At 43.6% G+C, this 23,276-nt stretch overlaps 1 protein-coding gene across 9 annotated transcripts in view; it reads right to left on the reverse strand.

The window, feature by feature from the left end:
* The window catches only part of NTRK2 (neurotrophic receptor tyrosine kinase 2), a 172,809-nt gene that overhangs the window by 18,647 nt on the left and 130,886 nt on the right, over window positions 1-23,276 (reverse strand). For all 9 annotated transcript variants that reach the window (XM_080972478.1, XM_080972481.1, XM_080972479.1 and 6 more), the window contains 3 exons: window positions 13,087-13,217; window positions 8,294-8,466; window positions 1,571-1,805 (listed from right to left, as the gene is read on the reverse strand). In XM_080972478.1, the coding sequence (XP_080828604.1) occupies window positions 1,571-1,805; window positions 8,294-8,466; window positions 13,087-13,217 (539 nt within the window). The remainder of the gene's footprint in view (window positions 1-1,570; window positions 1,806-8,293; window positions 8,467-13,086; window positions 13,218-23,276) is intronic.

Consider the following 23,276-nt stretch of genomic DNA (forward strand, 5'->3'; position numbering starts at 1 on the left):
AGATTAGCCAAACAGCTATTTCGTTTTTAATAGTCATCAACTCACAGCTAGCATGTTGGATCAGAATCAGAGTTCAGTAGGTCAGTATCTTCACTAAGAAAATAATGTGCCAAAAGCTGTTTCTCAAAAGTTTTCTTCTGAAAAAGAGGCTTCTCTTTACCTGCCTCATTGCTCAGGGAGCTTTAGAATTTCTTTATAATTTCAGTGAGTGTGGTGTTTCCTGATCTTAAGTCTCAGGGGAGGAATGTCTCCCCCTCGGCTTTAACTGAACACTGGGGAGGCTGACCAATGAGAACCTGGGCGCACTCACTGGTTTTGTTGTTTTAAGAAGGTGCTCCCTTTTACCTAAAAAAAAAATTAAAATCCACACTGATTTCTTTATAAGTAAAAAGATTACTCTTTTCACAAATGAACATCTGCCAGGAGCAGGGTAGCAGCCTCCCTGGGTTACCCTGCTTAGAAAGAGTCCAGCAATGACATCATGGGGTTTTCAGGGCAGGCGCTTGGGAAGACTGAAGAAGGCAGATCACGGGAGAGATGACTTGTAGAATGAAAGAAAGGACACTCACAAGAACCTCGGCTCATCTCAAAAGTAAGTGCAACAAAAATCTTGCATCTCACCCATGAGAATTTTACTTAATTTTTCTTTCCCCTTTGAAAATTTTGGAATGCAATTTCTTTTCTCATTAATGGATGCAGAATATTCATGAAAAAATGCAGAAGGCATTTTCCAGCAGAACGCTAGTCTGAGACTTTGGCCAGCCAGACGGCTCAAGGAAATTCTTAAAGCAAGACAAGCCGGCAATATGTGGAGCCGACTATTTCTTCCCAACATCTGGTGGTCAGCATGTTATATTCTCTGTGACTACAGAATTGCATTTTTGGATATCATACATAGCTAGAAATCACCACTGAAAATTGTCTCGGTTTATTTATTTTCAAAGCCAAAGGATGAATTTAACATTGCACTATTATGGAACAAAGAAACCAACTCCCATCTCCCCCCTTGGTGTGCCGATCTGGGATTCTCCTGACCCCCCCGGGCAAGCTTTGTGGGGTCTGGGCAAAGGAGCGGGGAAAGCCTTGTTGTGCTCCTGCTGGTGCAACTGGCCCCAAGTATGCAAGTGGCAGCCATAAAGTGTATATTATACAAGATGTATAATATTTCAGTTTTACAGAGTGAAAGATCAGTCTAACAGTTAATGAATTGCCCTCTGGCCCTCAATTGATTTATGACCGGGTAGGGATTTTAATCCAGGTCTCCCAGATAAAAGTCAAATACTATACCCACTGGAGCACTCAGCAGGATATATTTCCTAAAGTGTCCATCCTTGACACTTTAAACTCAACTCTACTAACATTTTCTGCTTTGTAGATTAATAACGGTTTCTGTATCACTCTTTGCACAAGCCACATGGCAGTTTAGAACAAAATTAAGTAAGATAAAAATAATCAGTAAGGTCCATAAAATGACACAACCTCTAAAAATAACAGCACAACTACTGGCTTCAATAGCTTCAACAAGATGGCAGACTGAAGCCAAAGTTATTAAAAACAACAAATCACTTACCCTGTAGTAATCTGTGCTATACACGTCTCTTGACATTCCAAAATCTCCTATCTTCACCAGTAAGTTTTCACCAACCAGGCAATTCCGAGTGGCAAGGTCACGATGCACAAAATGCTGTGATGCCAAGTAAACCATGCCAGCTGCAATCTGCTGGGCAATATGTAACATCTGTGACTGGGTTAGCTCAGTTAGATGACTCCCTTCAGCCATCAGAGCTGCATCAGGTCCATGTGCCCTGTATGGAACACAGGAGAGTGTAAGCAGATCCATTTATTCATTTCCTTTAAGTTTAAAACATGCACACACAATGGAAGAATCATATGGGAGATGAAGATCCATGTGCCCCAATCTCCTTAATGACCATCTGTTTTGAAGAGCAGGCAAAGTGCTTATTGAGTTTATATCTCCTATAACAACAGTCCTTTTCCAGGTTAAGAATCTCAGTTGTATGATTCATGAAAACATCAAGGCCTGGATTAACAGACCTCAGGCTCATCCACACTTAGCTTTGCTCTGCATGTCTAGGCTCAGGTCCTGGTTTTCCAGGTTCCTGTCCAAGCCCCGCTGGAACTTTCCCTGCAAAAACCCGCTCTTTACCGCTAAACTGGAGCAAACAGCAATCTGTGGAAAGCCTGAATTGCTGTTTGCTCTGATTCAGCAGTAAAGAGCAGGTTTTCCTGGGGCAAGTGGCAGGGCTGGGAAAGTGTGAACACATGCGTAGAAAGTGAGAGGCAAAGGGTGCGTGTGGATGAGCCCTTGTCTCTACAAATGAAAAGGGACTTGCTGGTCTCTGCCAAGACTTAGCAGAACACATAGAAACCCTACATATTCTGCCTTGGACTCCATGGAGGAAAGCCAATTATAATATGAAACTATTGTACTCAATGCTCAGTAGTACCCTCTGAAGCCATTTAAGCTCTGGAAATGGACTCTTAATAACCAAAGAAAAATAAAGAAGAGTGTTGCTCAAGTTATTAACAGACAAAACATTAATATACGTGAACTGTCTTGTTTTGCTCATTACACATCCCTCTGCCAGCTATAGGACAGCGGGCATAGATTACAGCGTACATTCCAATACAAAGAAAGCAAATTGGTGGGGTGCATTCTTTCATTAGTCCCAGAGAGAGACTTTGAAACACAAGCATTCTTTCAGGTAAAATAATCCTCACTACAAACTGTGGAACAATCTCTGTGAGAACATCAGTAGCAGAATGGTTTTACACCAGTGACAACACAAATGGCACTAGGCGAGTGTTCCTGCTGGCTCTGAGCTATCGTCTTGCAGAATAGCTATTGCACTGGTGACTGGGAGGGATGGGCTGGATAATTTTGCTCCTCTTCTGTCCCACTGATTCATAAGACCCAAGACAAAAGTTACAAAGAAAGATTGGGATGGAATGTATCAGGAACTCGTACTACACTCGAGTAGGACCCTGGCAGAGACACATGCCCGACTGGCATGTTCTCTCCCTCCTGGTCGATTGTTCGGGAGCTTTAAAAGCTTTCTTCAGCCCGAACATCACAGTGACCGATGCCAACAGACACCGGCACACTTAGGGATCTGCAGAGTCTTTGCAGCTTGCGTAACAGACCTCAGCAATGCAGCATTTTGGCTAATCTACTTTATTTACATATAAACACACACAGAGCACTGGAACATGGCTCCCTCTCTCTCTAGCACCAGACAGCAAAGAGAAAGAACAAAGGACAATAGTCCCACTTCACGGAACACAGTAACACAAACATCCTGTCTTCATCACTTCCTACTCTGTGGAGTCAAAACATACACAGTCATGTGATAGACGAAAAAAATCCATGACTGCAATCATGGAGCAGGAATTCTAACAGAATGTACCCATCCTAGTCCCTTCTCACTTCGGACTTGTGCAATCTGACATGAAGGCAAATGTCAGCCTTCAGCCCTTAGAACACAGAATACATATCTGAGGATACATCTCTGGGGGGAGAGTTTAACAATCTGTCATAAATGCTCAAAACAGAGAGCAAAAAATACAGATGCAGTCACTGGAATGAAGTCTTCCAATTATGCGAATTCGCAAGCATTCACTTCTGTTTTTTGTGTCTGTAGAACGACATGGGTTTTTAAACAAACACATGAATAAACAAATAAGGAACTGGAGTAGAAGAGGATGAAAAAGAGTGGAAAACAAAAAGAAAGATGATAAAGGCCAAAGCAGAAACCCAAAGGGTGGGACACGATGACTTGTACTGTCAAAATCCCGCCTTTTTTTACTGTATCATTTTGCTTGCTCAGCCATAAAACAGATTGCTTTATTCATGTTTAAAAGCTTTCTTCCACAATCATTGGAGATATTTTGAAAATAAAAGAAAAGCTGAGTTTGAAAACAAGCAAGGAGATTTTGAGGGAAGCAACAGCAAAATCCTTGTTGCAGGTGGTAGAAGCACAAGGCTGGCTTGCCATGAGCTTGAGGAGACCAGCGCATGCTTTCAAGTGGCCCTCACATGAAAATGTGAAGGTTGTGTCGCTGGGCACTCAGATCCTAAAGAGATAAACAGCTGCACTGTTGTTTCACAGACTGGAATGTCGCAAATTAACTACAGCAGCATTTCATGTGAGAAAACTCACACAAGCCTTACGATTACACCGCAGATCTGATACAGGTCCCTTTTTAATTCCTAACTCCCATATTAAGTGCATACAGTTGTATGTACATGGTGGCTGAAATGTAGGGCTGTCACCCATCCCTAGAAAAACGTGATTGTCCTTTTTTTTAAAGTGACCCCTGTCCTTTGTTGTTTAGTCGTTTAGTCGTGTCTGACTCTTTGTGACCCCCTGGACCAGAGCACGCCAGGCGCTCCTGTCTTCCGCTGCCTCCCGCAGTTTGGTCAAACCCATGCTGGTAGCTTCGAGAACACTGTCCAACCATCTCGTCCTCTGTCATCCCCTTCTCCTTGTGCCCTCCATCTTTCCCAACATCAGGGTCTTTTCCAGGGAGTCTTCTCTTCTCATGAGGTGGCCAAAGTATTGGAGCCTCAGCTTCAGGATCTGTCCTTCCAGTGAGCACTCAGGGCTGGTTTCTTTAAACAGGACACCTTTTTTCATGTATTCAACTCGTCCTCCTCAAAACTGTGTGGGCAGCTTTTAACATCGGCAGAAAAACAAACTGTGAAGCAGCAATCCTTCTGCAGTCACGGCACATATCATACGTAGTTAGTCTTTGTTAATAATATTTGACTATCATCCATTAGAATTATTTCCATATAAATTTGATTTTTAAAAAGAAAAAGAAAAATGGCTCTTCTTTTTCATTTTTGTCCAATTTATATCTATAACAGACACACAGCTGTGTGTGGCTGCCACATTTCATTTTGTTGTTTAGGCTTCCTAAGCCTAAATGCTACCCACAGGAAGGCTTCCTGACCTTCAGATCCTGGCCTGCAGTTTGGCCCTGAACTGCGGGAAGCCAGCACTGTGAAGGACGTAGAGAGTTTACTTTTTCCTGGTGGCCATGGGGGGCGCTGCAGGGTAAGAAATAAATGTTCCTTTGCCTCACGATCAGCAAGCAGCCTTTTATTAAGCTGCGTCAAATGGCAGAAGAAAGCCAGACTTAAGCGCAAGTTCAAGAGCAATTCAGCATTCTAAACTTGAGAAATAACTAACAACAGAAGGCAGAGAGAAAGAGTGCAAAAGAAAGACCATGTGTTGCTGTGGTATAATCCCAAATCAAAACTCAAGAGACAAATGTAAATGAATAAGTGCTTCAAATGCTATTAAACGGGTGCCATTATTATGAATTTTTAATGTTTGCATTCAATTGTGGGAAGCTGCCTTGCGCGGCTCATCCAGGCCACATCAGCTGGCACTATCAGTCTATTAATAGCATGGATCTCTCTCCCCACATTTGTTTGGGAGTAAAGCCTACAGCGGGATTTACATCCAAGTAAACATGTGTCAGGCCAGGCTGCCAGTAAGGTATTCTCCCTGCGGAAATGGCACATGCCTTTTTGGGATGAAATGGCTGCGCTGTTAAACACAGGCTGCCTGTATCCCAGTGACCGCAATTTAGGCAGCCTTCCTCTCTCCAAAGCAAAGCAGTATGGGGAATGCTAATGGTATCTCACATCAAGAACTCTAAAGCTAAAGAAGGACCTGCTGTGAAACACATCATGCCTTTAAAGCATATTCAAAGCACCTTCTTGCCCTCTAAGCAGTCTGGGCACTGCAGTTTGTTGAGGGCTGCTGGGAATTGTAGCTCTGTGAGTGGTAAACTATAGGGCCCCGAATGCTTTGAGGGAAACAAGGTGCTTCAAATATGCTTTAAAGGTATAAGCATCCATTAGATACCAGTTGTGTATACAATGGACTTATTGGGACGCGGGTGGCGCTGTGGGTAAAACCTCAGTGCCTAGGACTTGCTGATCATAAGGTCGGCGGTTCGAATCCCCGCGGCGGGGTGAGCTCCCGTCGTTCGGTCCCAGCTCCTGCCCACCTAGCAGTTCGAAAGCACCCCTAAGTGCAAGTAGATAAATAGGTACCGCTTTATAGCGGGAAGGTAAACGGCGTTTCCGTGTGCTGCGCTGGTGCTGGCTCGCCAGTTGCAGCTTCGTCACACTGGCCACGTGACCTGGAAGTGTCTTCGGAGGGCTCCGGCTCCCGGCCTCTTGAGCGAGATGAGCGCGCAACCCTAGAGTCGGTCACGACTGGCTCGTACGGGCAGGGGTACCTTTACCTTTACCTAGCTCTAAGTAATGTTTAACAGGCTCAGTAAATATGGACAGTGTAGAACTTGACGACAACCCAGAGAAGGTGAACAAACGGGGGTTGCATTTTCCAGGTCTACAGTGGTACCTCAGGTTAAGCAGTGTCTTCGGACGGCGCCGGCTCCCGGCCTCTTAAGCGAGATGAGTGCGCAACCCTAGAGTTGGACACGACTGGCCCGTGTACCTTTAAAGGTACCTTTACCTTTATACAATGGACTTACGAAGGGGAAGAAACAGGATCACAGCAGCAAGTTCTGCTACTCAACCTATGTACATTCGCTAAACTATGCAGTCCCTTCATGTGGTACAAACAGTACACGCACAGACTTAGATGTCATCTGGGAATCTGATTTCTGTTGACGTAATCGCAGGTCACATGAACGCAAGGCCTGCTCTAGCTTTCTGGGGACGCTTGGATGCTAGATATCAACGAGGCCTTATCTCTTCTCTTTCTTCCTTAAACGTCGCTTCTCCCTCTATCATACTAATAAAGTGTCAAGCCAGGAGGATGGGTTAGATCCACTGGATGCCTTTAAGAAATGTTACTTGTGTGCAGAAACATGCACTAGAGTTTCAGCCTCCTAAACTTTTTCAGTGGTAGTTGACTGCATCTTGACGCTAATGCATTTACATATGTAAGTAGAAGAACAAAAAACAGACAACCACCTGCACAGATAATGAAGGTTGACAGGGAAGCTGAAATTAAATGGACAAAACTAAGGGCTCGTCCACATTGCCACTTGCCCCACAACTTGCCCTCAGGAAAACCTGCTGTTTATCGCTGAATCAGAGCAAATGTCAATCATGTTTTCTCTGACATTTGCTCTGTTTTAGTGCTAAAGAGAGTGTTTTCTGGGGGAAAGTTGTGTGGCAAAGGCAAAACTGCTTGGACTCACGCTTTCTAGGAACAATTCATGTGGAAGTGAAGACAATCCCTAATTTAGACTGAAATTTTAACTCCACTTACCCAGGAAATAAGCCTGATGAAATTCAATAGGGCTTACTTCTGAGTAGCCATGGGTAGGACTGCACCATTAGAATATTAGCTAGTGAAAATGATTTCTCTGTTCAAAATGGTATCATGAGGAATGTTTACTGTTGATGTGTGGTCTTTAGGTAATATGACTGCCCAAATACCCTTCCTAACAGAATACCTAATTCCAAAATAAAGTTTGGCATCCAAAAGGCATCTCCAGGAGTCCAATAATTGTGCCAGATCATGTGGTCCATGCAATGCACTCATAGATGATCCTATAAGCTCAGGCTGGATAGTTTTGGAACACAGGATAGGAGGACAGAGCCAGATTTTGAGAATGTGCCCCGTTCTTAAACGTTTTCATATGGCTCAGTTCCTATGATCTCTCACAGCACTTTAGGAAAGTAGACATCAAGTCGACTGGATAGTTTCAGCACCAGTTTTTTTTTGTTTTGTTTTTTGGTATACTTCTTCTCTTTCCTATGGTTTGCAGAATTTTCATGAGTCATATGTTCCCCATTCCTGGGTCTAAATCCTACCTTTTGTGCACTGGAAGCTTCTCCCAGCCCTAGCCTGAGATGTGTGCCATTTTATAATGTATACGTGTGAGTAAGCCCCATGGTGTTAAATGGGAATTATTCCCAGGTAAGAATATATAGGATTGGAAGCTAAGGGTTGTATATGACTAAGTCTTACTCAGCATAGACCCACTGAAATAGTAACTTAAGCCATGAATTTTGGTGGCACATAATAAACAAAACCGAAACCCATCAACATGCAAATTATGAAATATCTGGGCTATATTCTCATTATTGGCCAACACTGTTGGATACCTGATGGACTCTAGTCCACAAAAACTTGTGTTGTAATGCATGTATTAGTCTTTAAGGTGCTATAATGCTGTTGTTGTTGTTTGCTGCAACAGACTAGCCCAACGTTATTTCTCTAAAAGCTATTTCCACTATTGTACATAATTAGCAGATGTTTCTTTATGAATTTACCTGAGGAACTTGTTAAGATCTCCATGCTTCATGTATTCAAAGACCATGATGAGAGGATCTCCTTCCACACATACCCCATAAAACTTCACAATGTGTTCATGCTGTAAGTTAGTTAATAGTTCTGCCTCCCGGTGGAAGTCTTTGCGGGCATTATCGCTAGCATCTTTTAGCGCCTGTGAGGAAAGAGTCAAACAAAATTAAGACAAATACATCACACACTTTCAGAAACTTGGCAACTACTTTTTTTGTTTAGGGAGGAATCACGCAGTCGAGGGTGTTGTGTGTTGCATTATTTCCTTCTGCAATTTCTTATGCCATAGGCAATATGGGAGCCTAAGTCACCAGGTACTTGCATGGTGGCAAGTTGTCTTTCAAGTTCTCTTCTTGGGCAATACATATTTTTCCATTTTTACTTACTGTTACATTCAACAACATGGTGACCTTTCCTCCTCAGAAACATTGCACCCAAGTATCAAGCCTCTTGGCGCAGTCTGTGTTGCCAAACGGAACTATTTTGCAAGGAACAGCTATGTCAAAGCTATGTACCAGATATAGCTGTATTCACACTGTAAAAAATCCCCGGTGGTCTGAAAATCTCTCACAGAACTGAAAATGAAATTACCAACTTGGGAGGAAAAAATGAAGAGTGTGTGTGTGTGAGAGAGAGAGAGAGAGAGAGAGCGGGGGGGACATGCTATAAACCCTCAAATCCATACACATTTAGGTTGCATTCAAACATGGGGTTTATTGCATGAGTTTTACAGGTACTAGCACTTCTGTCCCAATTTTCAATGGTCCCTAACTATGGCTTTTTGCTTGATATACCACCACGTCATGGTACATTTCGTTCGCACTAGTGGGTGTGGTGTGACACAACAACAAATGTCATTGGATAGGTCACTACTCCCCCTCCCTTTCCAGGCTTGTGTGCTTCCATTCCCACATGATTCACGGCACGGTATGCCAAACTGCCATGCAGAATTTCATTATGTGAATAAAACCCTTCCGATATTATGAGTTTCCAGGGTTGCAAAAGGATTTTTTTCTGGAAACAACATAGAAATGAGTACTAGAACTCTGACTAGATTTGGCTAGTCTTCCAAGATGGGGATTTTACTGTGTGTGAACGATCACATGAAAGGCAAAAATCATCAGGCGAGGAAACACCAGGAAGATGGAACGAAGTGCTGTCTGAATGCAGCCTTAGTTGGGGAGGGTGGAATGGTGAACTCATGCTTTTCATCTCTGAGGAGTAGCAGCTGCTTTCCGTGATGGAGCTGTTGCCGTGGTAACTGTACACTGTCCGTCAAAACAGCCAAATGCACACTGTCTCTAAGCCCAGATAGATTGTTGATGCTTGAGAATTATTGCTGCTAGAACATCTTTGTGTCCCCAATCTAGTCCTTTCACAACAAGCAGAAACTCCCTTAATCAAAATTCTGCTTGTCTCTCTCTCTTACCCCAACTGCAGTCCTTTTCGGTAATTCAGTTCAGGGAAAATGAATGCGCAGGGTGGGAGCATCTCAGCGGCAGGGCCTACCTCTCATCTATATGTGCTCATTAGAAAACCCAAAGAGAGGGCATCACTGACTACCATTCATGATGGCTCTGGTCTGCCTCCATGGTGAGAGGCACTAATATTTCTGAATACCAGTTGCTGGAAACCACAGGAAAGGAGACGGTGCTTGGACTCAAGTCCTGCTTGCAAATTACCCAGAAGTCTCTGGTTGGCCACTGTGAGAACAGGATGCTAGACTAGATGGGCCACTGGCATGGTCCAGCAGGCTCTGCCTATGTTCTGATGTCCACACATGTATGTGCAGGATCTCTTCCGATGTTCTCATGAAGGTTAGGGGTAGAACCATCAACAAGCACACACCCCTGCCATGCATGTTCTTTATCTGTGTGCTGAACTATAGAAAAGGCCCTAAGCCTTCTACCATATTGCTCTCTGTGGCTTTAACAGCCTTCGCTTTCCCATTAAGGTAAAGGTAAAGGGACCCCTGACTGTTAGGTCCAGTCACAGACGACTCTGGGGTTGCGGCGCTCATCTCGCTTTAGTGGCCGAGGGAGCTGGTGCACAGCTTCCGGGTCATGTGGCCAGCATGACTAAGCCGCTTCTGGCGAACCAGAGCAACGGAAACGCCATTTACCTTCCTGCTGGAGTGGTACCTATTTATCTACTTCCACTTTGACATGCTTTCGAACTGCTAGGTTGGCAAGAGTAGGGACCGAGCAACAGGAGCTCACCCCGTCACGGGGATTCGAACTGCTGACTTTCTGATCTGCAAGTCCTAGGCTCTGTGGTTTAACCCACAGCGCCACCCACGTCCCCTTCCATTAAGCTACAGTACTTTCTTTTAATTCCTCCTCTAGTGCTTTTTCTTTTCTTGAAGTCTTTTCTATACCACCCTAATGGGACAATCCAAAAAAAGTGTAACAGGAATATCCTGCAGCAAAGACAAAAGCCACACTTTTGCAATCAGAATTCTATTCTGTGGAGAACAACAAATTCTGTCTTATCTTGTCTGCTGCTTTCATATTGTTATGAGTTTGTACATGGCCTCTCCATCTGCTTGCTTTTAGAGGGCTTATAGCAGGACTGCGTGTTACTCAAATCTCAGCTAAATCTTTCTGCACAGAAGCTGGCTCCAGAATGGCCACACACAAATCAAACTCTGTCCAAACAAACTGAAAGTAAAAATAAACCTGAGTCAAGTTGTTGTTTTTTAAGGGCAAAGCAGAGCTTCCCTCTGTATGTGTTTTCCTCTTTTTATATCAAATCATTTTTTATGAATACCCTTTCTTCTAAAGCTATTAATTCATACACGATTAGAATATTTGCCACCCTCTCTTCCACACACCCTGAAAATGCTACCTTTTGAGATTTTGTCTTCTCAGAGGAAACAGTGGCTCCCATTCCCTAACATGTATACACAATGCTATTCTGGGTTGCCCAGCAACCAGCAAGGAGACATGTCAAAGATCCAATGAATGAATAGCAAATGTGACAATACTTGAACATTAAGTGAGATTATTTGGCCTTCTGGGGCAACTTGCTCAGATTCTCCTCTGTCTAAAATCTTTCTGAAATGGACATATTAGTCACAAAGTGTATGTTCCACAAGGAGAATTGAAGGATGTGTGCATATAACATCCCCTAAAATTCCAGCACAATCCTATATGTATTTATACAGAAATAAGTTCCACTGTTTTCAGTGGGGCTCACTCCCAGGTGAATATACATATTGGTGTGTGGGTGTGTAAGAGAGAGAGAGAAAAAATCTTTTTGCATTATTTGTGCTCTTATGTTTTATCTCTGCATCAAGGTGACAACAATATTGTCAACTACAAAGCTACTTTGAGTAAGAGCTAAGCATTAACTACAAAGTCAGAGTTCCAGATCTGTCAACTTGCAACTGCAGTCCTGCTCACACTTGCAAACTGCATTCACTCAATATGTGAAAAGTGATGGTGGAGAGTAAGACTGCATCCTCTGGTCCTGCCCATATCTTCTGTGTGTTCATCAGTGTGGACAAAGTCCTATGTGGTATGTGTACAACTGGAAGCAAAGTAGATGCTCCCATGCAATTGAGAACTCTGCAAAAATGCTGGGCCAATGATCTCGCAGAGCCTTCGTGCATTGATTTGTAACCACAATGGGTGCACCTTCTGCATCTGAACACACAGAAGGGAGCGGTAGGCTAACAGATGTAATCCTCTACCGCTCCTGAAAAGTAAACAGGCTTATCACATAGTTTATCAAGATTCTATTGTCTTAAAGAGACAGGAAGTGATATCACATTGTTTACAATTCAGAAAAGAAGGAATAATAAGCATCCTTAAAAAACACTTGTGTGTCCCCCTTGGCTGACCAATTCATATATTTAAAAAAACACACAATGAAGACTTGAAGAAAAAGCATAATTCTTGGAATGCTAGTACTTTTCTCCAGGCACATAGTACAGTGGTACCTCGGGTTACATACGCTTCAGGTTACAGACTCCGCTAACCCAGAAATATTACCTCGGGTTAAGAACTTTGCTTCAGGATGAGAACAGAAATTGTGCTCCGGCGGCGCGGCGGCAGCAGGAGGCCCCATTAGCTAAAGTGGTGCTTCAGGTTAAGAGCAGTTTCAGGTTACGAACGGACCTCCGGAACGAATTAAGTACTTAACCCGAGGTACCACTGTACTGGTTGACACACAAACTAAGTGCATAGGTGGCCTCACATGCACAAGTTTGTTTAAAAATGTAGATCTAATTAAATTATTCCCCATGCTGTAAGAAACCATTTAGGGAGCACTTTATCACTAATGTTCAGCCATGGAACATGTTTGGAGTACTGTACTAGGGCTCAGCTCTCAAGCAGAGAGAGTACATCTTCAAACATCTGCAGAGTGCTTTTTCTTCCCTGCTGAACAAACGCAACTGGAATGTGAGATTGAGATTATGACAAGGTTCTCCTTCGAAAGGGTATGGCTTTCAAGTAGGCCGCAGCCTACTTCTAGGCATTTTCACAGGAATCTCCTGACTTCCTATTAACATTTGCAAGATGTTAATAGCAGCCTACTTTGAACAATGCAGGGCAGGTAGAAGCCTGTGATTCTATGGATGTTGCTAAACTACAACTCCCATTATCCTTGACCGTTGGCCATGCTGGCTTGGGCCAATGAGAGCTGGAGTCCAATAACATCTGGAGGGCCACAGGTTCCTCACCCATTTATAGCTGGAGACAATTCAATGGCAACAAACACCAACCGTTACATCCACAACAAAGATGGTCCGTTTTACCTTCACTGCAACCAAGATCTTTTCCTGCTCATGACACAGATTATAACATTCGGCCAAGAAGACTTTCCCAAAGGCTCCTTCTCCCAGTTCCCTTTTGAGAACAATGTTGTGTCGCTTGATGTGCTGGACAACTGCAAAATGAAGGTAAAGCAAGGATTAGAAATGAATTTCCTGGCCAAGGAAAGAGGCATTTTGGGAAGTGGGCCCAGGTAAAATCCCAGCATGTAGAGCAACAGGGCTTGCTTGCTCTGTTGACTTGGCAAGTCCGGCCCCAAAGCAGGACTCCTCCCTTTTTACCTGGCCATGTTAAGTCAAAGCAGCTAATGCAGAGGTCAGGACCATTCAGACTCACATGGCCATTTCTAGCAAACTCCGCCCACCCACCAATCATGTGACCTGACAATCGTTTCAATCTGCCCCAACACCTTCTTCAGCTTTCTTCTGGTTAGACGTAACCATTTACTTATATTATGCATGAGGTATACATTTCCCCTACCACCAAACAAAGGGGGAATTGAACATAAAATACATAAGATGGAATTGAAATATTTCAGAGCTGGCCAGCCTTCCAGGGGCCACATTCTGATGTGGGGAGGCAAAGCCAAAAGAGGGTGGAGCACAAGAATGAAATACTTTGATATTGCTGTTAAAAAGGTGTACAGGTTAGGTTGAAAAGGCTTAGAGAGGGGGTAAGTGTGTTTCTTCTTGACAAGATCAAGGTCGTCCGTCATCCTGGGATGTCTTTGATCACCACAGCAGAGTGAGCTCTGAAAAAAACAATTCTGAATGCTGCTGCTTCAAGAAATAAATTAAGAGGAGGGAAACACTGAAAGACAGGCTGTGTTTATTTCCTGTCACTTCCGTTTTTTAAAATTTCTTTAACAGCTGCTCCCCTTTATTGCACAGCAAAGAAAATTTCTGGGGGGGGGAGGGGGGAAATTCATATAACCTAGGAAGATAAAGTAGGTCTTCCTTTAATTAAATCCAGCCTACTCTGTGGCTCTCCTCGCTTGCTCCTCTTAAATTAAGCTGCCACTTACTCTGTCTGTTTCATTCAACAACTAGGATAAATAAAATGTTTCATTCTAGCAAATATGATTTACACTCTTGCTCTGAGGTTAAACAGAGAAATAAGACAACCGGCAACAATATGGCCATCAGAGCTTGGGCAATTGTCTGCTACAGGATAACACTGTCTTGCTGTATTAAAACTTGGACCCTTCACCATTTTCTTTGATGCCTGTTCTTCTTTCTTTCCCTGCTTACAAAAATATTTACAGGGCATGTCTACTCAAATGTAAGCCTCATTGAATTCTATGAGACTTACCGCCATGTAAGCATGTACAGGATTGCAGTCTTAGTACTTAAAATACCAGACCATACACACGTATGAATGCCACAAACTATACTGAACAACTATTCCTGTTTTTGAGATGTTACTTGAGATGATACGAAAAGGATAAAGTTATGACAATGCTGCTGTTGCTGCTTTATTTTTGTCTGCTTCTAATAATAATAATAATAATAATAATAATAATAATAATTTATTATTTGTACCCCTCCCATCTGGCTGGGTTTCCCCAGCCACTCTGGGCGGCTTCCACAAAGACCAAAAATACACTAAGATGTCACACATTAAAAAGTTTCCTGAACAGGGCTGCCTTAAGATGTCTTCTGAATGTCAGGTAGTTGTTTATCTCTTTGACATCTGGTGGGAGGGAGTTCCACAGGGCGGATGCCACTACCGAGAAGGCCCTCTGCCTGGTTCCCTGTAGCTTTGCTTCTCACAATGAGGGAACCGCCAGAAGGCCCTCGGCGCTGGACCTCAGCGTCCGGGCAGAACAATGGGGGTGGAGATGCTCCTTCAGGTATACAGGACCAAGGCCGTTTAGGCTTTAAAGGTCAACACCAACACTTTGAATTGTGCTCGGAAACGTACTGGGATCCAATGTAGGTCTTTCAAGACCAGTGTTATGTGGTCTCGGCGGCCACCCCCAGTCACCAGTCTAGGTGCCTCATTCTGGATTAGTTGTAGTTTCCAGGTCACCTTCAAAGGTAGCCCCACGTAGAGTGCATTGCAGCATTGCAGACCCTATATCAGATGCTCCTGTATAGCAAGAGTGAAAGCTTCTGTTTTAGCAGGAGTTTCACTGCAAACCACTCCTGGAGCAAGCCTCTTTGAAAGGTCCCGCCCACCTGTCACATTTGACCCATGAGAGGTAGTACAAGTACAGTGGGGAATAAAGGTTCTCTACTGCTGCTTTATAGTGTAAATCAAACACTGGCCCAGACAAAATAAGCAGCGGTTGCAGGCGCCACTGATCAACCCCATCCTCCTGTCAAAATGGCCAGTGGAGGATGCAACAGGTAAAGGATGCAGCCTGCCAGCTTCCTAAGTTTCCCCACCGTTGCTTTTCACGTTGAACTGATGGCTCCAAAATGCCAACAGATATGACTCATAAGAGGGCCCTGAAAATGTAAAACTAGGCTAACAGACTTGCTGAACTCAGAACCTGCCTCTACGAACACAGAATTATAGAACTGTCATGAAGAAAGGCATCCTAAGTATCATCTAGTCCAAAGCCCTGCGATGCAGGAATCACAGCTAAATCCCTGACAGATGGCCATCCAAACTCTGCTTAAAAACTTCCAGTGAAGAAGAGTCAACAACCTTCAGAAGTAGTATGTTCCACTGTTGAGAAGCTCTTGCCATCAGAAAGTTCTTCCTAAAGTTTAGTTGGAATCTCCTTTCCTGTTATTTGGAACAGCAGAAAGCAAGCTTGCTCCGTCTTCCATCTGACAGCCCTTCAGATACTTGAAGATGATTACCATATCACCTCTTTTCCAGGCTAAACACCCAACTCCCTCAACCATTCCTCATAAGACTTGTTTTTCAGACCCTTTATCATCTTGGTCACCCTCCTCGGCACATGTTTCCAATATATGAATCTTCCTTATACAATGTCCCATCAGGCCCAGTATTGTCAAGCTCCCAAATGCTCATGCTAGGATCTTAAACTATCCCTGTTACTGGAGAAGCTAGGGAGTGACCCTGGAACCTTCTATACATGGTCTACCACTGAACTGTGGCCTTTCTGAGGAATATATACAGCAGGCTACTAGTGCATTAAATGTCCGAAACTTACTTTGCCACTGGTAGCAGACCATATCGAAAGGAAAAAATGCATGCTGGGTTTAAGGTTGATATTTGGCCATTTGACTTAGTGACGGGGAGCTACCTAAATCTCAATGTGCAACAGTTCAGCCAGCACCAGTATCACAGCCTATCATTTCTACACCGCTTCACATTTCCAAAGGAATTTCAAAGTAGGATTCAAGCTGCCTAAATGATCAAATAGAACACTGCGAAAAATAAAAAATAACACATTACAAATGAGAATCGGATCCAAATATATTAATGATTTACATTTGTTGTTATTCAGTCATTTAGTCGTGTCTGACTCTTCGTGGCCCCATGGACCAGAGCACGCCAGGCACTCCTGTCTTCCACTGCCTCCCGCAGTTTGGTCAAACTCATGCTGGTAGCTTCGAGAACACTATCCAACCATCTCGTCCTCTGTCGTCCCCTTCTCCTTGTGCCCTCAATCTTTCCCAACATCAGGGTCTTTTCCAGGGAGTCTTCTCTTCTCATGAGGTGGCCAAAGTATTGGAGCCTCAGCTTCAGGATCTGTCCTTCCTGTGAGCACTCAGGGCTGATTTCCTTCAGAATGGATAGGTTTCATCTTCTTGCAGTCCATGGGACTCTCAAGAGTCTCCTCCAGCACCATAATTCAAAAGCATCAATTCTTCAGCGATCAGTCTTCTTTATGGTCCAACTCTCACTTCCATGCATCATTACTGGGAAAACCATAGCTTTTACTATATGGACCTTTGTTGGCAAGGTGATGTCTCTGCTTTTTAAGATGCTGTCTAGGTTTGTCATTGCTTTTCTCCCAAGAAGCAGGCGTCTTTTAATTTCGTGGCTGCTGCCACCATCTGCAGTGATCATGGAGCCCAAAAAAGTAAAATCTCTCACTGCCTCCATTTCTTCCCCTTCTACACTTCACATTTAAAGTAATGCAATTAACAATGAAACAAAATATTCTCTTAAACATTAAAAGGAAAATTAAAAGCAAACAGCAAAATGCAGGGGAAAACCCCCCACATATAAACAACTAAACAAAATGAATGGAACAGAAGTTGCACCCACAGGTTCCCCCCCACTGAGTTTCTGGTAGGATTAATAATAATTTACATACTATTATTTTTGCCCCACAGCAAAACAACACACTTGCTACAATGCTTCTGTGCTGTCTACACCTAGGCATGCCCTTTCCCTCCAAATCGCATCTCTCTCCCAGCCTCCCTCTCTCAAAATATATCCATCTATCTTCCTCTTCTCTCTCAAAATCTCTCTCTGTTGATAATTGCGGCATCCTGTGCCAAGCAGCTGTCACTAAGGAACACGAGCTGCCCCAACACTTCCGCAGTGACAATGCATGCAAGTTTATTGGCTGATTTATCGCACCATAATGAACTCGCTCACAACTTTCCATCCGTAGCCTGAGAAGCAGAGGGAGATGGGCCACGGCCTGAACATTTTGTTCCGATACATCTTAAAGGAGGGGGAAACAATCACAAGTATTTGTAACCACGGTTGCCCCCTCCTCACAGCCCACTGTTCCTGAAAAAGTGGGCACGAGGCAAGCATCCAAGGCTGTTTGGTATTCACAGAAGGGCATGAGTCCAATCTTCCGGCAGATGCAGGACTTTGCTGAATAAGGGCATGCGCAGATAAAGGACAATCACTTTTATTCAGCTTTGATTTATTCAGCTACCCTAATGAGCTTGACCATAAGATAATATTCTCCAACATTTTGAAGCCTCCCCAGAACTGTTTTAAATCTACTCTGCCTTCTCTTGCTCCTCAACCTGCCTCTTGGCTTCAGTCCTATGGCTTAGTATACAAATATTTGTGCATGCAGTTATTTATTTCATGACATATTTTTATTTTGCTCTTCCTACGAGGAGTTCAGGACGGAATCCCATCCCTCTCCTGCCACCTTTAATCTTCACAATGCTAAGACAGTGATTATTGCAAGGTCACCCAAGTAAGCTTTGTGGGCATGTGGGGATTTGAACCTGCTCCACCTTCGTGTTGTTTAGTCGTTTAGTCGTGTCTGACTCTTCGTGACCCCATGGACCAGGGCACGCCAGGCACTCCTGTCTCCCACTGCCTCTCACAGTTTGGTCAAACTCATGCTGGTAGCTTCGAGAACACTGTCCAACCATCTCATCCTCGGTTGTCCCCGTCTCCTTGTGCCCTCCATCTTTCCCAACATCAGGGTCTTTTCCAGGGAGTCTTCTTTTCTCATGAGCTAGCCAAAGTATTGGAGTCTCAGCTTCAGGATCTGTCCTTCCAGTGAGCACTCAGGGCTGATTTCCTTCAGAATGGAGAGGTTTGATCTTCTTGCAGTCCATGGGACTCTCAAGAGTCTCCTCCAGCACCATAATTCAAAAGCATCAATTCTTCGGTGATCAGCCTTCTTTATGGTCCAGCTCTCACTTCCATACATCACTACTGGGAAAACCATAGCTCCACCTTAGTCTATGTCCAGAATCCTAGTCACTGGTCCCATGCTGTGAATGGCACATGCAGGAATAGATAGATTACAACACAATATCAAAAGTACCTTTTTTTTGAACTGGACATCTTCCGGCCCTTCCTAAACCACCCATAGTGGTCAGCTGGAAAGGCACCGTTCATACCAATCTAATGTGGGTAAGCGGGAAACCGTTGTACATGTGCCTCACACAGGTTTTGGCAAATGGTGGGGAGGAAGTCCCATGTGGTTTATAATCCTATCCCTTTCCAAAACACTGTGCGCCCCTGTGCTTAGCTAACCTGTGCTTAGAAGAAAACTGAGCTGGCACCTCTGATTAATCAAGAACCCTTAATTCTGCAGTGTTCTCATAAGAACAGGCCTACTAGTTGATCGTGGGGTGTCCGTGGTCGATCCTGGTCAATCTTTGGACTCTCAGCTATTTATCCCCCCCCCCCAAAAAAAAGCTCAGCAACTCTGGCTCCCTAAGAAAAGCTCAACAATCCAAACAATTTGGTCAATCCAATGGGTAGATCACTGCCAGTTTTTTAATAGTGGGAATAGATCACAGTCTCTTGGGAGTTGGACATGCCTGTCATAGAGCATTAGATGCCATCACAAATAAGCCTTTTCAGGTAACTCCTACATTTCATCTTCCATTAACAGTCCTGTTGGAATGCCCTGCATGTATCCTGGGTCTCTTAGGTAAGCAATAAGTAAGCTTTCCTCCACCGATCATCAAGATATTGCTGATAATCTATATCCTTGTTTACTTTCAATAGCCCTTCTGCTATTGTTGTCAGTTACAACCTATTTAAGGGTTGGTTCACCACATGCATTGCCTTATTGATTTCCTATCCACTGATTATGTAATTTAAATTTACTGCTTTACTATATACAGTCTTTTTCCGTCTATAAGACACCCCCATGTATAAGACGCCCCCTATTTTGGGGGCAACAACCAATCGCCAGTCCACCCTTGGTACTATCCGTGTATAAGATGTCCACTGATTTTTGACATTATTTTTTGGGGGGAAACCTAGTCTTATACACGGAAAAATACGGTATATATTTGTCATTTAAAGCTCAATGCTTGGAACTATTCAGGATTTAAACAGCCAGTATCTGAATGGATGAACTGACAACACTGAAAAGCATCAGGCGTATCACAATGTTGGGTGATATGAAAGTTTTACATGGACTGGATTGTTGACACAGCAGATCACCACTTGATTTTGCTGGGAAACAGTGCAAGGTTTTCTACAAAGTGATGAGGGACCTATCCCCCCACCCCCAATATTGTTTAACTATGACTCCCATCAGCTCCAGCAAGCCTGACCAATGGTCATGGAAGATGGGAGTTGTAGTTTAACAACACCTAGCGGGAAACAGGTTCCCCAACCCTAATCTAAAGGCACATGAAGCCCCAAATTTGCTAATCAGGTCTGAGTCTGGTCAATGCCTGGATAGGATATCTGGGAATAGCTTCTGTACACACAGCTTTGAGCAGCAGATAGAATATATTATTAATGTAACAAATAATAAAAATGCAGTCACTGTGTACCGTATTTTTCACTCTATAAGAGGCACCCAACCATAAGACGCACCTAGTTTTAGAGGAGGAGAACAAGAAAAAAAATATTCTCTCCCTCTCTGCGCAGCGCCCCTTCAGCGAAGCGGCAGGAGAAGCGGAGCCCCTTCCATTTCTCCTTACGCTTCGCTGAAGGGGTGCTGTGCAGAGAGGGAAAGCTGCGCAATGCCTCTCCAGCAAAGCGAAGCCAGGAGAGCAAGAGGGATCGGTGCGCACCGACCCCTCTTGCTCTCCTGGCTTCAGCAAAAGCAACATGAAGGCTCCGGAGCTTTTGCTAAAGCATGGAGCCTGCATTCGCTCCATAAGACGCACACACATTTCCCCTTACTTTTTAGGAGGGGAAAAGTGTGTCTTATAGAGTGAAAAATACAGTATATAAATGTGTTAAATGGTATGAAATGTTGACAATTAATTTGAGATGGATATTTGGCATCAGTATTTGAAATATGGCAATATTTTCTATTTGATTTTAATATTTGATATTTGAAAAGAGTTATAGTTGTCATGAAGAAACCATATCTGGCGCCTAGCATACATCAAAATTTGTGGAATGTGCTAAAAACATACGGTAAGTTTTGAGGCTGGCAGGTATGGAAAGTATCGTACACTCTCCTCTAAGTAAAAGAGGCAACAGTATGACTTAGCTGCTCCAGTTCCTAAGAAAAGAAAGTCTCCAGATCACAGTTAATTTGTAATATTAATCAGATTTCTTCCCACTTTCCCACTTAAGCATTTTAGGTACTGTTAAATTAATTTATATTCATTCATCTTGAGTAGCCTAGGGGAGCTGCTCACTAAGAAACCACACATGTGCTTCGAAAAAGAGTTGCTTAGTGGCTCTGCCAGCCACCTCAAATTCAGCAAGGGACTGTCCATTACTCTGCATCTGCGGAATGGATGTTAATATAGCCTTGACCCTATGTTATTGGGCGCCATAAACCCCTGTGTGCTTTGTGTTTGTTTATTTAGGGCCAGACTAAAAGTGATGTTTGAGACGCCTCCAAAATCAGCCACCAGGGGATGGGACAATTTGAATTGGGCCATGACATGGGGAGGCTTTAAGAAACACGTCTTGTTGAGCTGTGGCCCTGTTTGAAAGTCACCATCACCAAAGCGGCTATTACCTTTAGAATGAAAACCATACAGGGCACAAAATCTCTTTCAAATGTCTTGTGCACATGTATGGAGACTGCAATGTGGCATTCTAAGCATGGTAGGCTTTGCATTTGCCTTATACAGTGGTAGCTCGGGTTACAGACGCTTCAGGTTACAGACGCTTCAGGTTACAGACTCCGCTAACCCAGAAATAGTACCTTGGGTTAAGAACTTTACCTCAGGATGAGAACAGAAATCGCGAGGCAGCGGGAGGCCCCATTAGCTAAAGTGGTACCTCACGTTAAGAACAGTTTCAGGTTAAGAACGAATTAAGTGCTTAACCTGAGGTACCACTGTAGACCTGGAAAATGCAACCCCCGTTTGTTCACCTTCTCTGGGTTGCCATCAAGTTCTACACTGTCCATATTTACTGAGCCTGTTAAACATTACTTAGAGCTAGGTAAAGGTAAAGGTACCCCTGCCCGTACGAGCCAGTCGTGACCGACTCTAGGGTTGCGCGCTCATCTTGCTCAAGAGGCCGGGAGCCGGAGCCGTCCGAAGACACTTCCGGGTCACGTGGCCAGTGTGACGAAGCTGCAACTGGCGAGCCAGCACCAGCGCAGCACACGGAAACGCCGTTTACCTTCCCGCTATAAAGCAGTACCTATTTATCTACTTGCACTTAGGGGTGCTTTCGAACTGCTAGGTGGGCAGGAGCTGGGACCGAACGACGGGAGCTCACCCCGCCGCAGGGATTCGAACCGCCGACCTTACGATCAGCAAGTCCTAGGCACTGAGGTTTTACCCACAGCGCCACCCGCATCCCACCCTACTTAGAGCTAAGACTTCCTTATTTTAATGGGATTTACACCCAAGTAAGTGCACAGAATTCCAGCCTTAGGGTCCTGTGTGTGAGAGAGTGAGAGTGAGAGAGAGAGATGTGCATTCTGGAATATTTATTTCAGCCATTTTCTCAGGGGCTGATACTAGAAATAGGTGAATATATCAGTTTTGGTTTATTTCATTTTCTCCTTTTTCCAGTCAAGTTCAGTTCTCAATTTTTCTGCATCACGAAAATTCATTAGTGTTCTTGTGCAAATTTCTCCTACTATATACATTTTTACATGAAATGTTCCCCAATATACAGTCTTGCAATGCAATTTCACCTAACGTAATGCATTTTTGTATGTTATTCTAACTAATATATATGTATCTAATATATATGTATCTAACTAATGTATATGTATCCCTTAGTATATGCACTTTTGCACATATTATGTAGCTGAAGAACTGCACTGCAAAATTAAAGTGTGAATTTTGAAAGATGGCTGAATTTTAGGTCATACACTAATTCAGTGAGTGTGAATTAGGTACATTCACCTTTAAATGCAAACTGAATCAAATCTTCCCCTTGCCTAGCTGGTACTGAAAGCATGTCTCTAAAGGGCTCCGTAATCTCTGAAAGCTCTGAATGGCAACTCTGGACATGTTAAAAAGCATTATTATTCGATTTTCAACCAAACCTTTCCCCCAGTTCAACTCTTATCATCATTCACCCATCTTCCATGGCTTTTTGTTGTTGTTGCAAAATTGGAGGCAGATTCACTTCCTAACCTGCCTGGGAGTCTCTGAGAGAAGTGCCAGGAAGAAGAAAACTTATAATGTGAGTACATTACCTCCTGTTGAAAGCCAGCTAAAAAGATCTGTCATCATTAAGCATGGATGTTGTTAACACCAGCCAGGAAATATATCAACAGAGATGGTAACACTCCCAAATGCCTTCGGTGCTTTAACCCAAATTCTGCAGATATTCTGTCAAAGGGTGTAAGGATGGAATCTATTTAATAGCTTTAATTGCCTAAGATGTGGCATGGCACAGCTGCAAAATATTGTTTTAATTT

This window comes from Podarcis pityusensis, assembly GCF_964106645.2.
Source record: "Podarcis pityusensis genome assembly, chromosome: 11".
In the NCBI taxonomy this organism is placed as follows: domain Eukaryota; kingdom Metazoa; phylum Chordata; class Lepidosauria; order Squamata; family Lacertidae; genus Podarcis; species Podarcis pityusensis.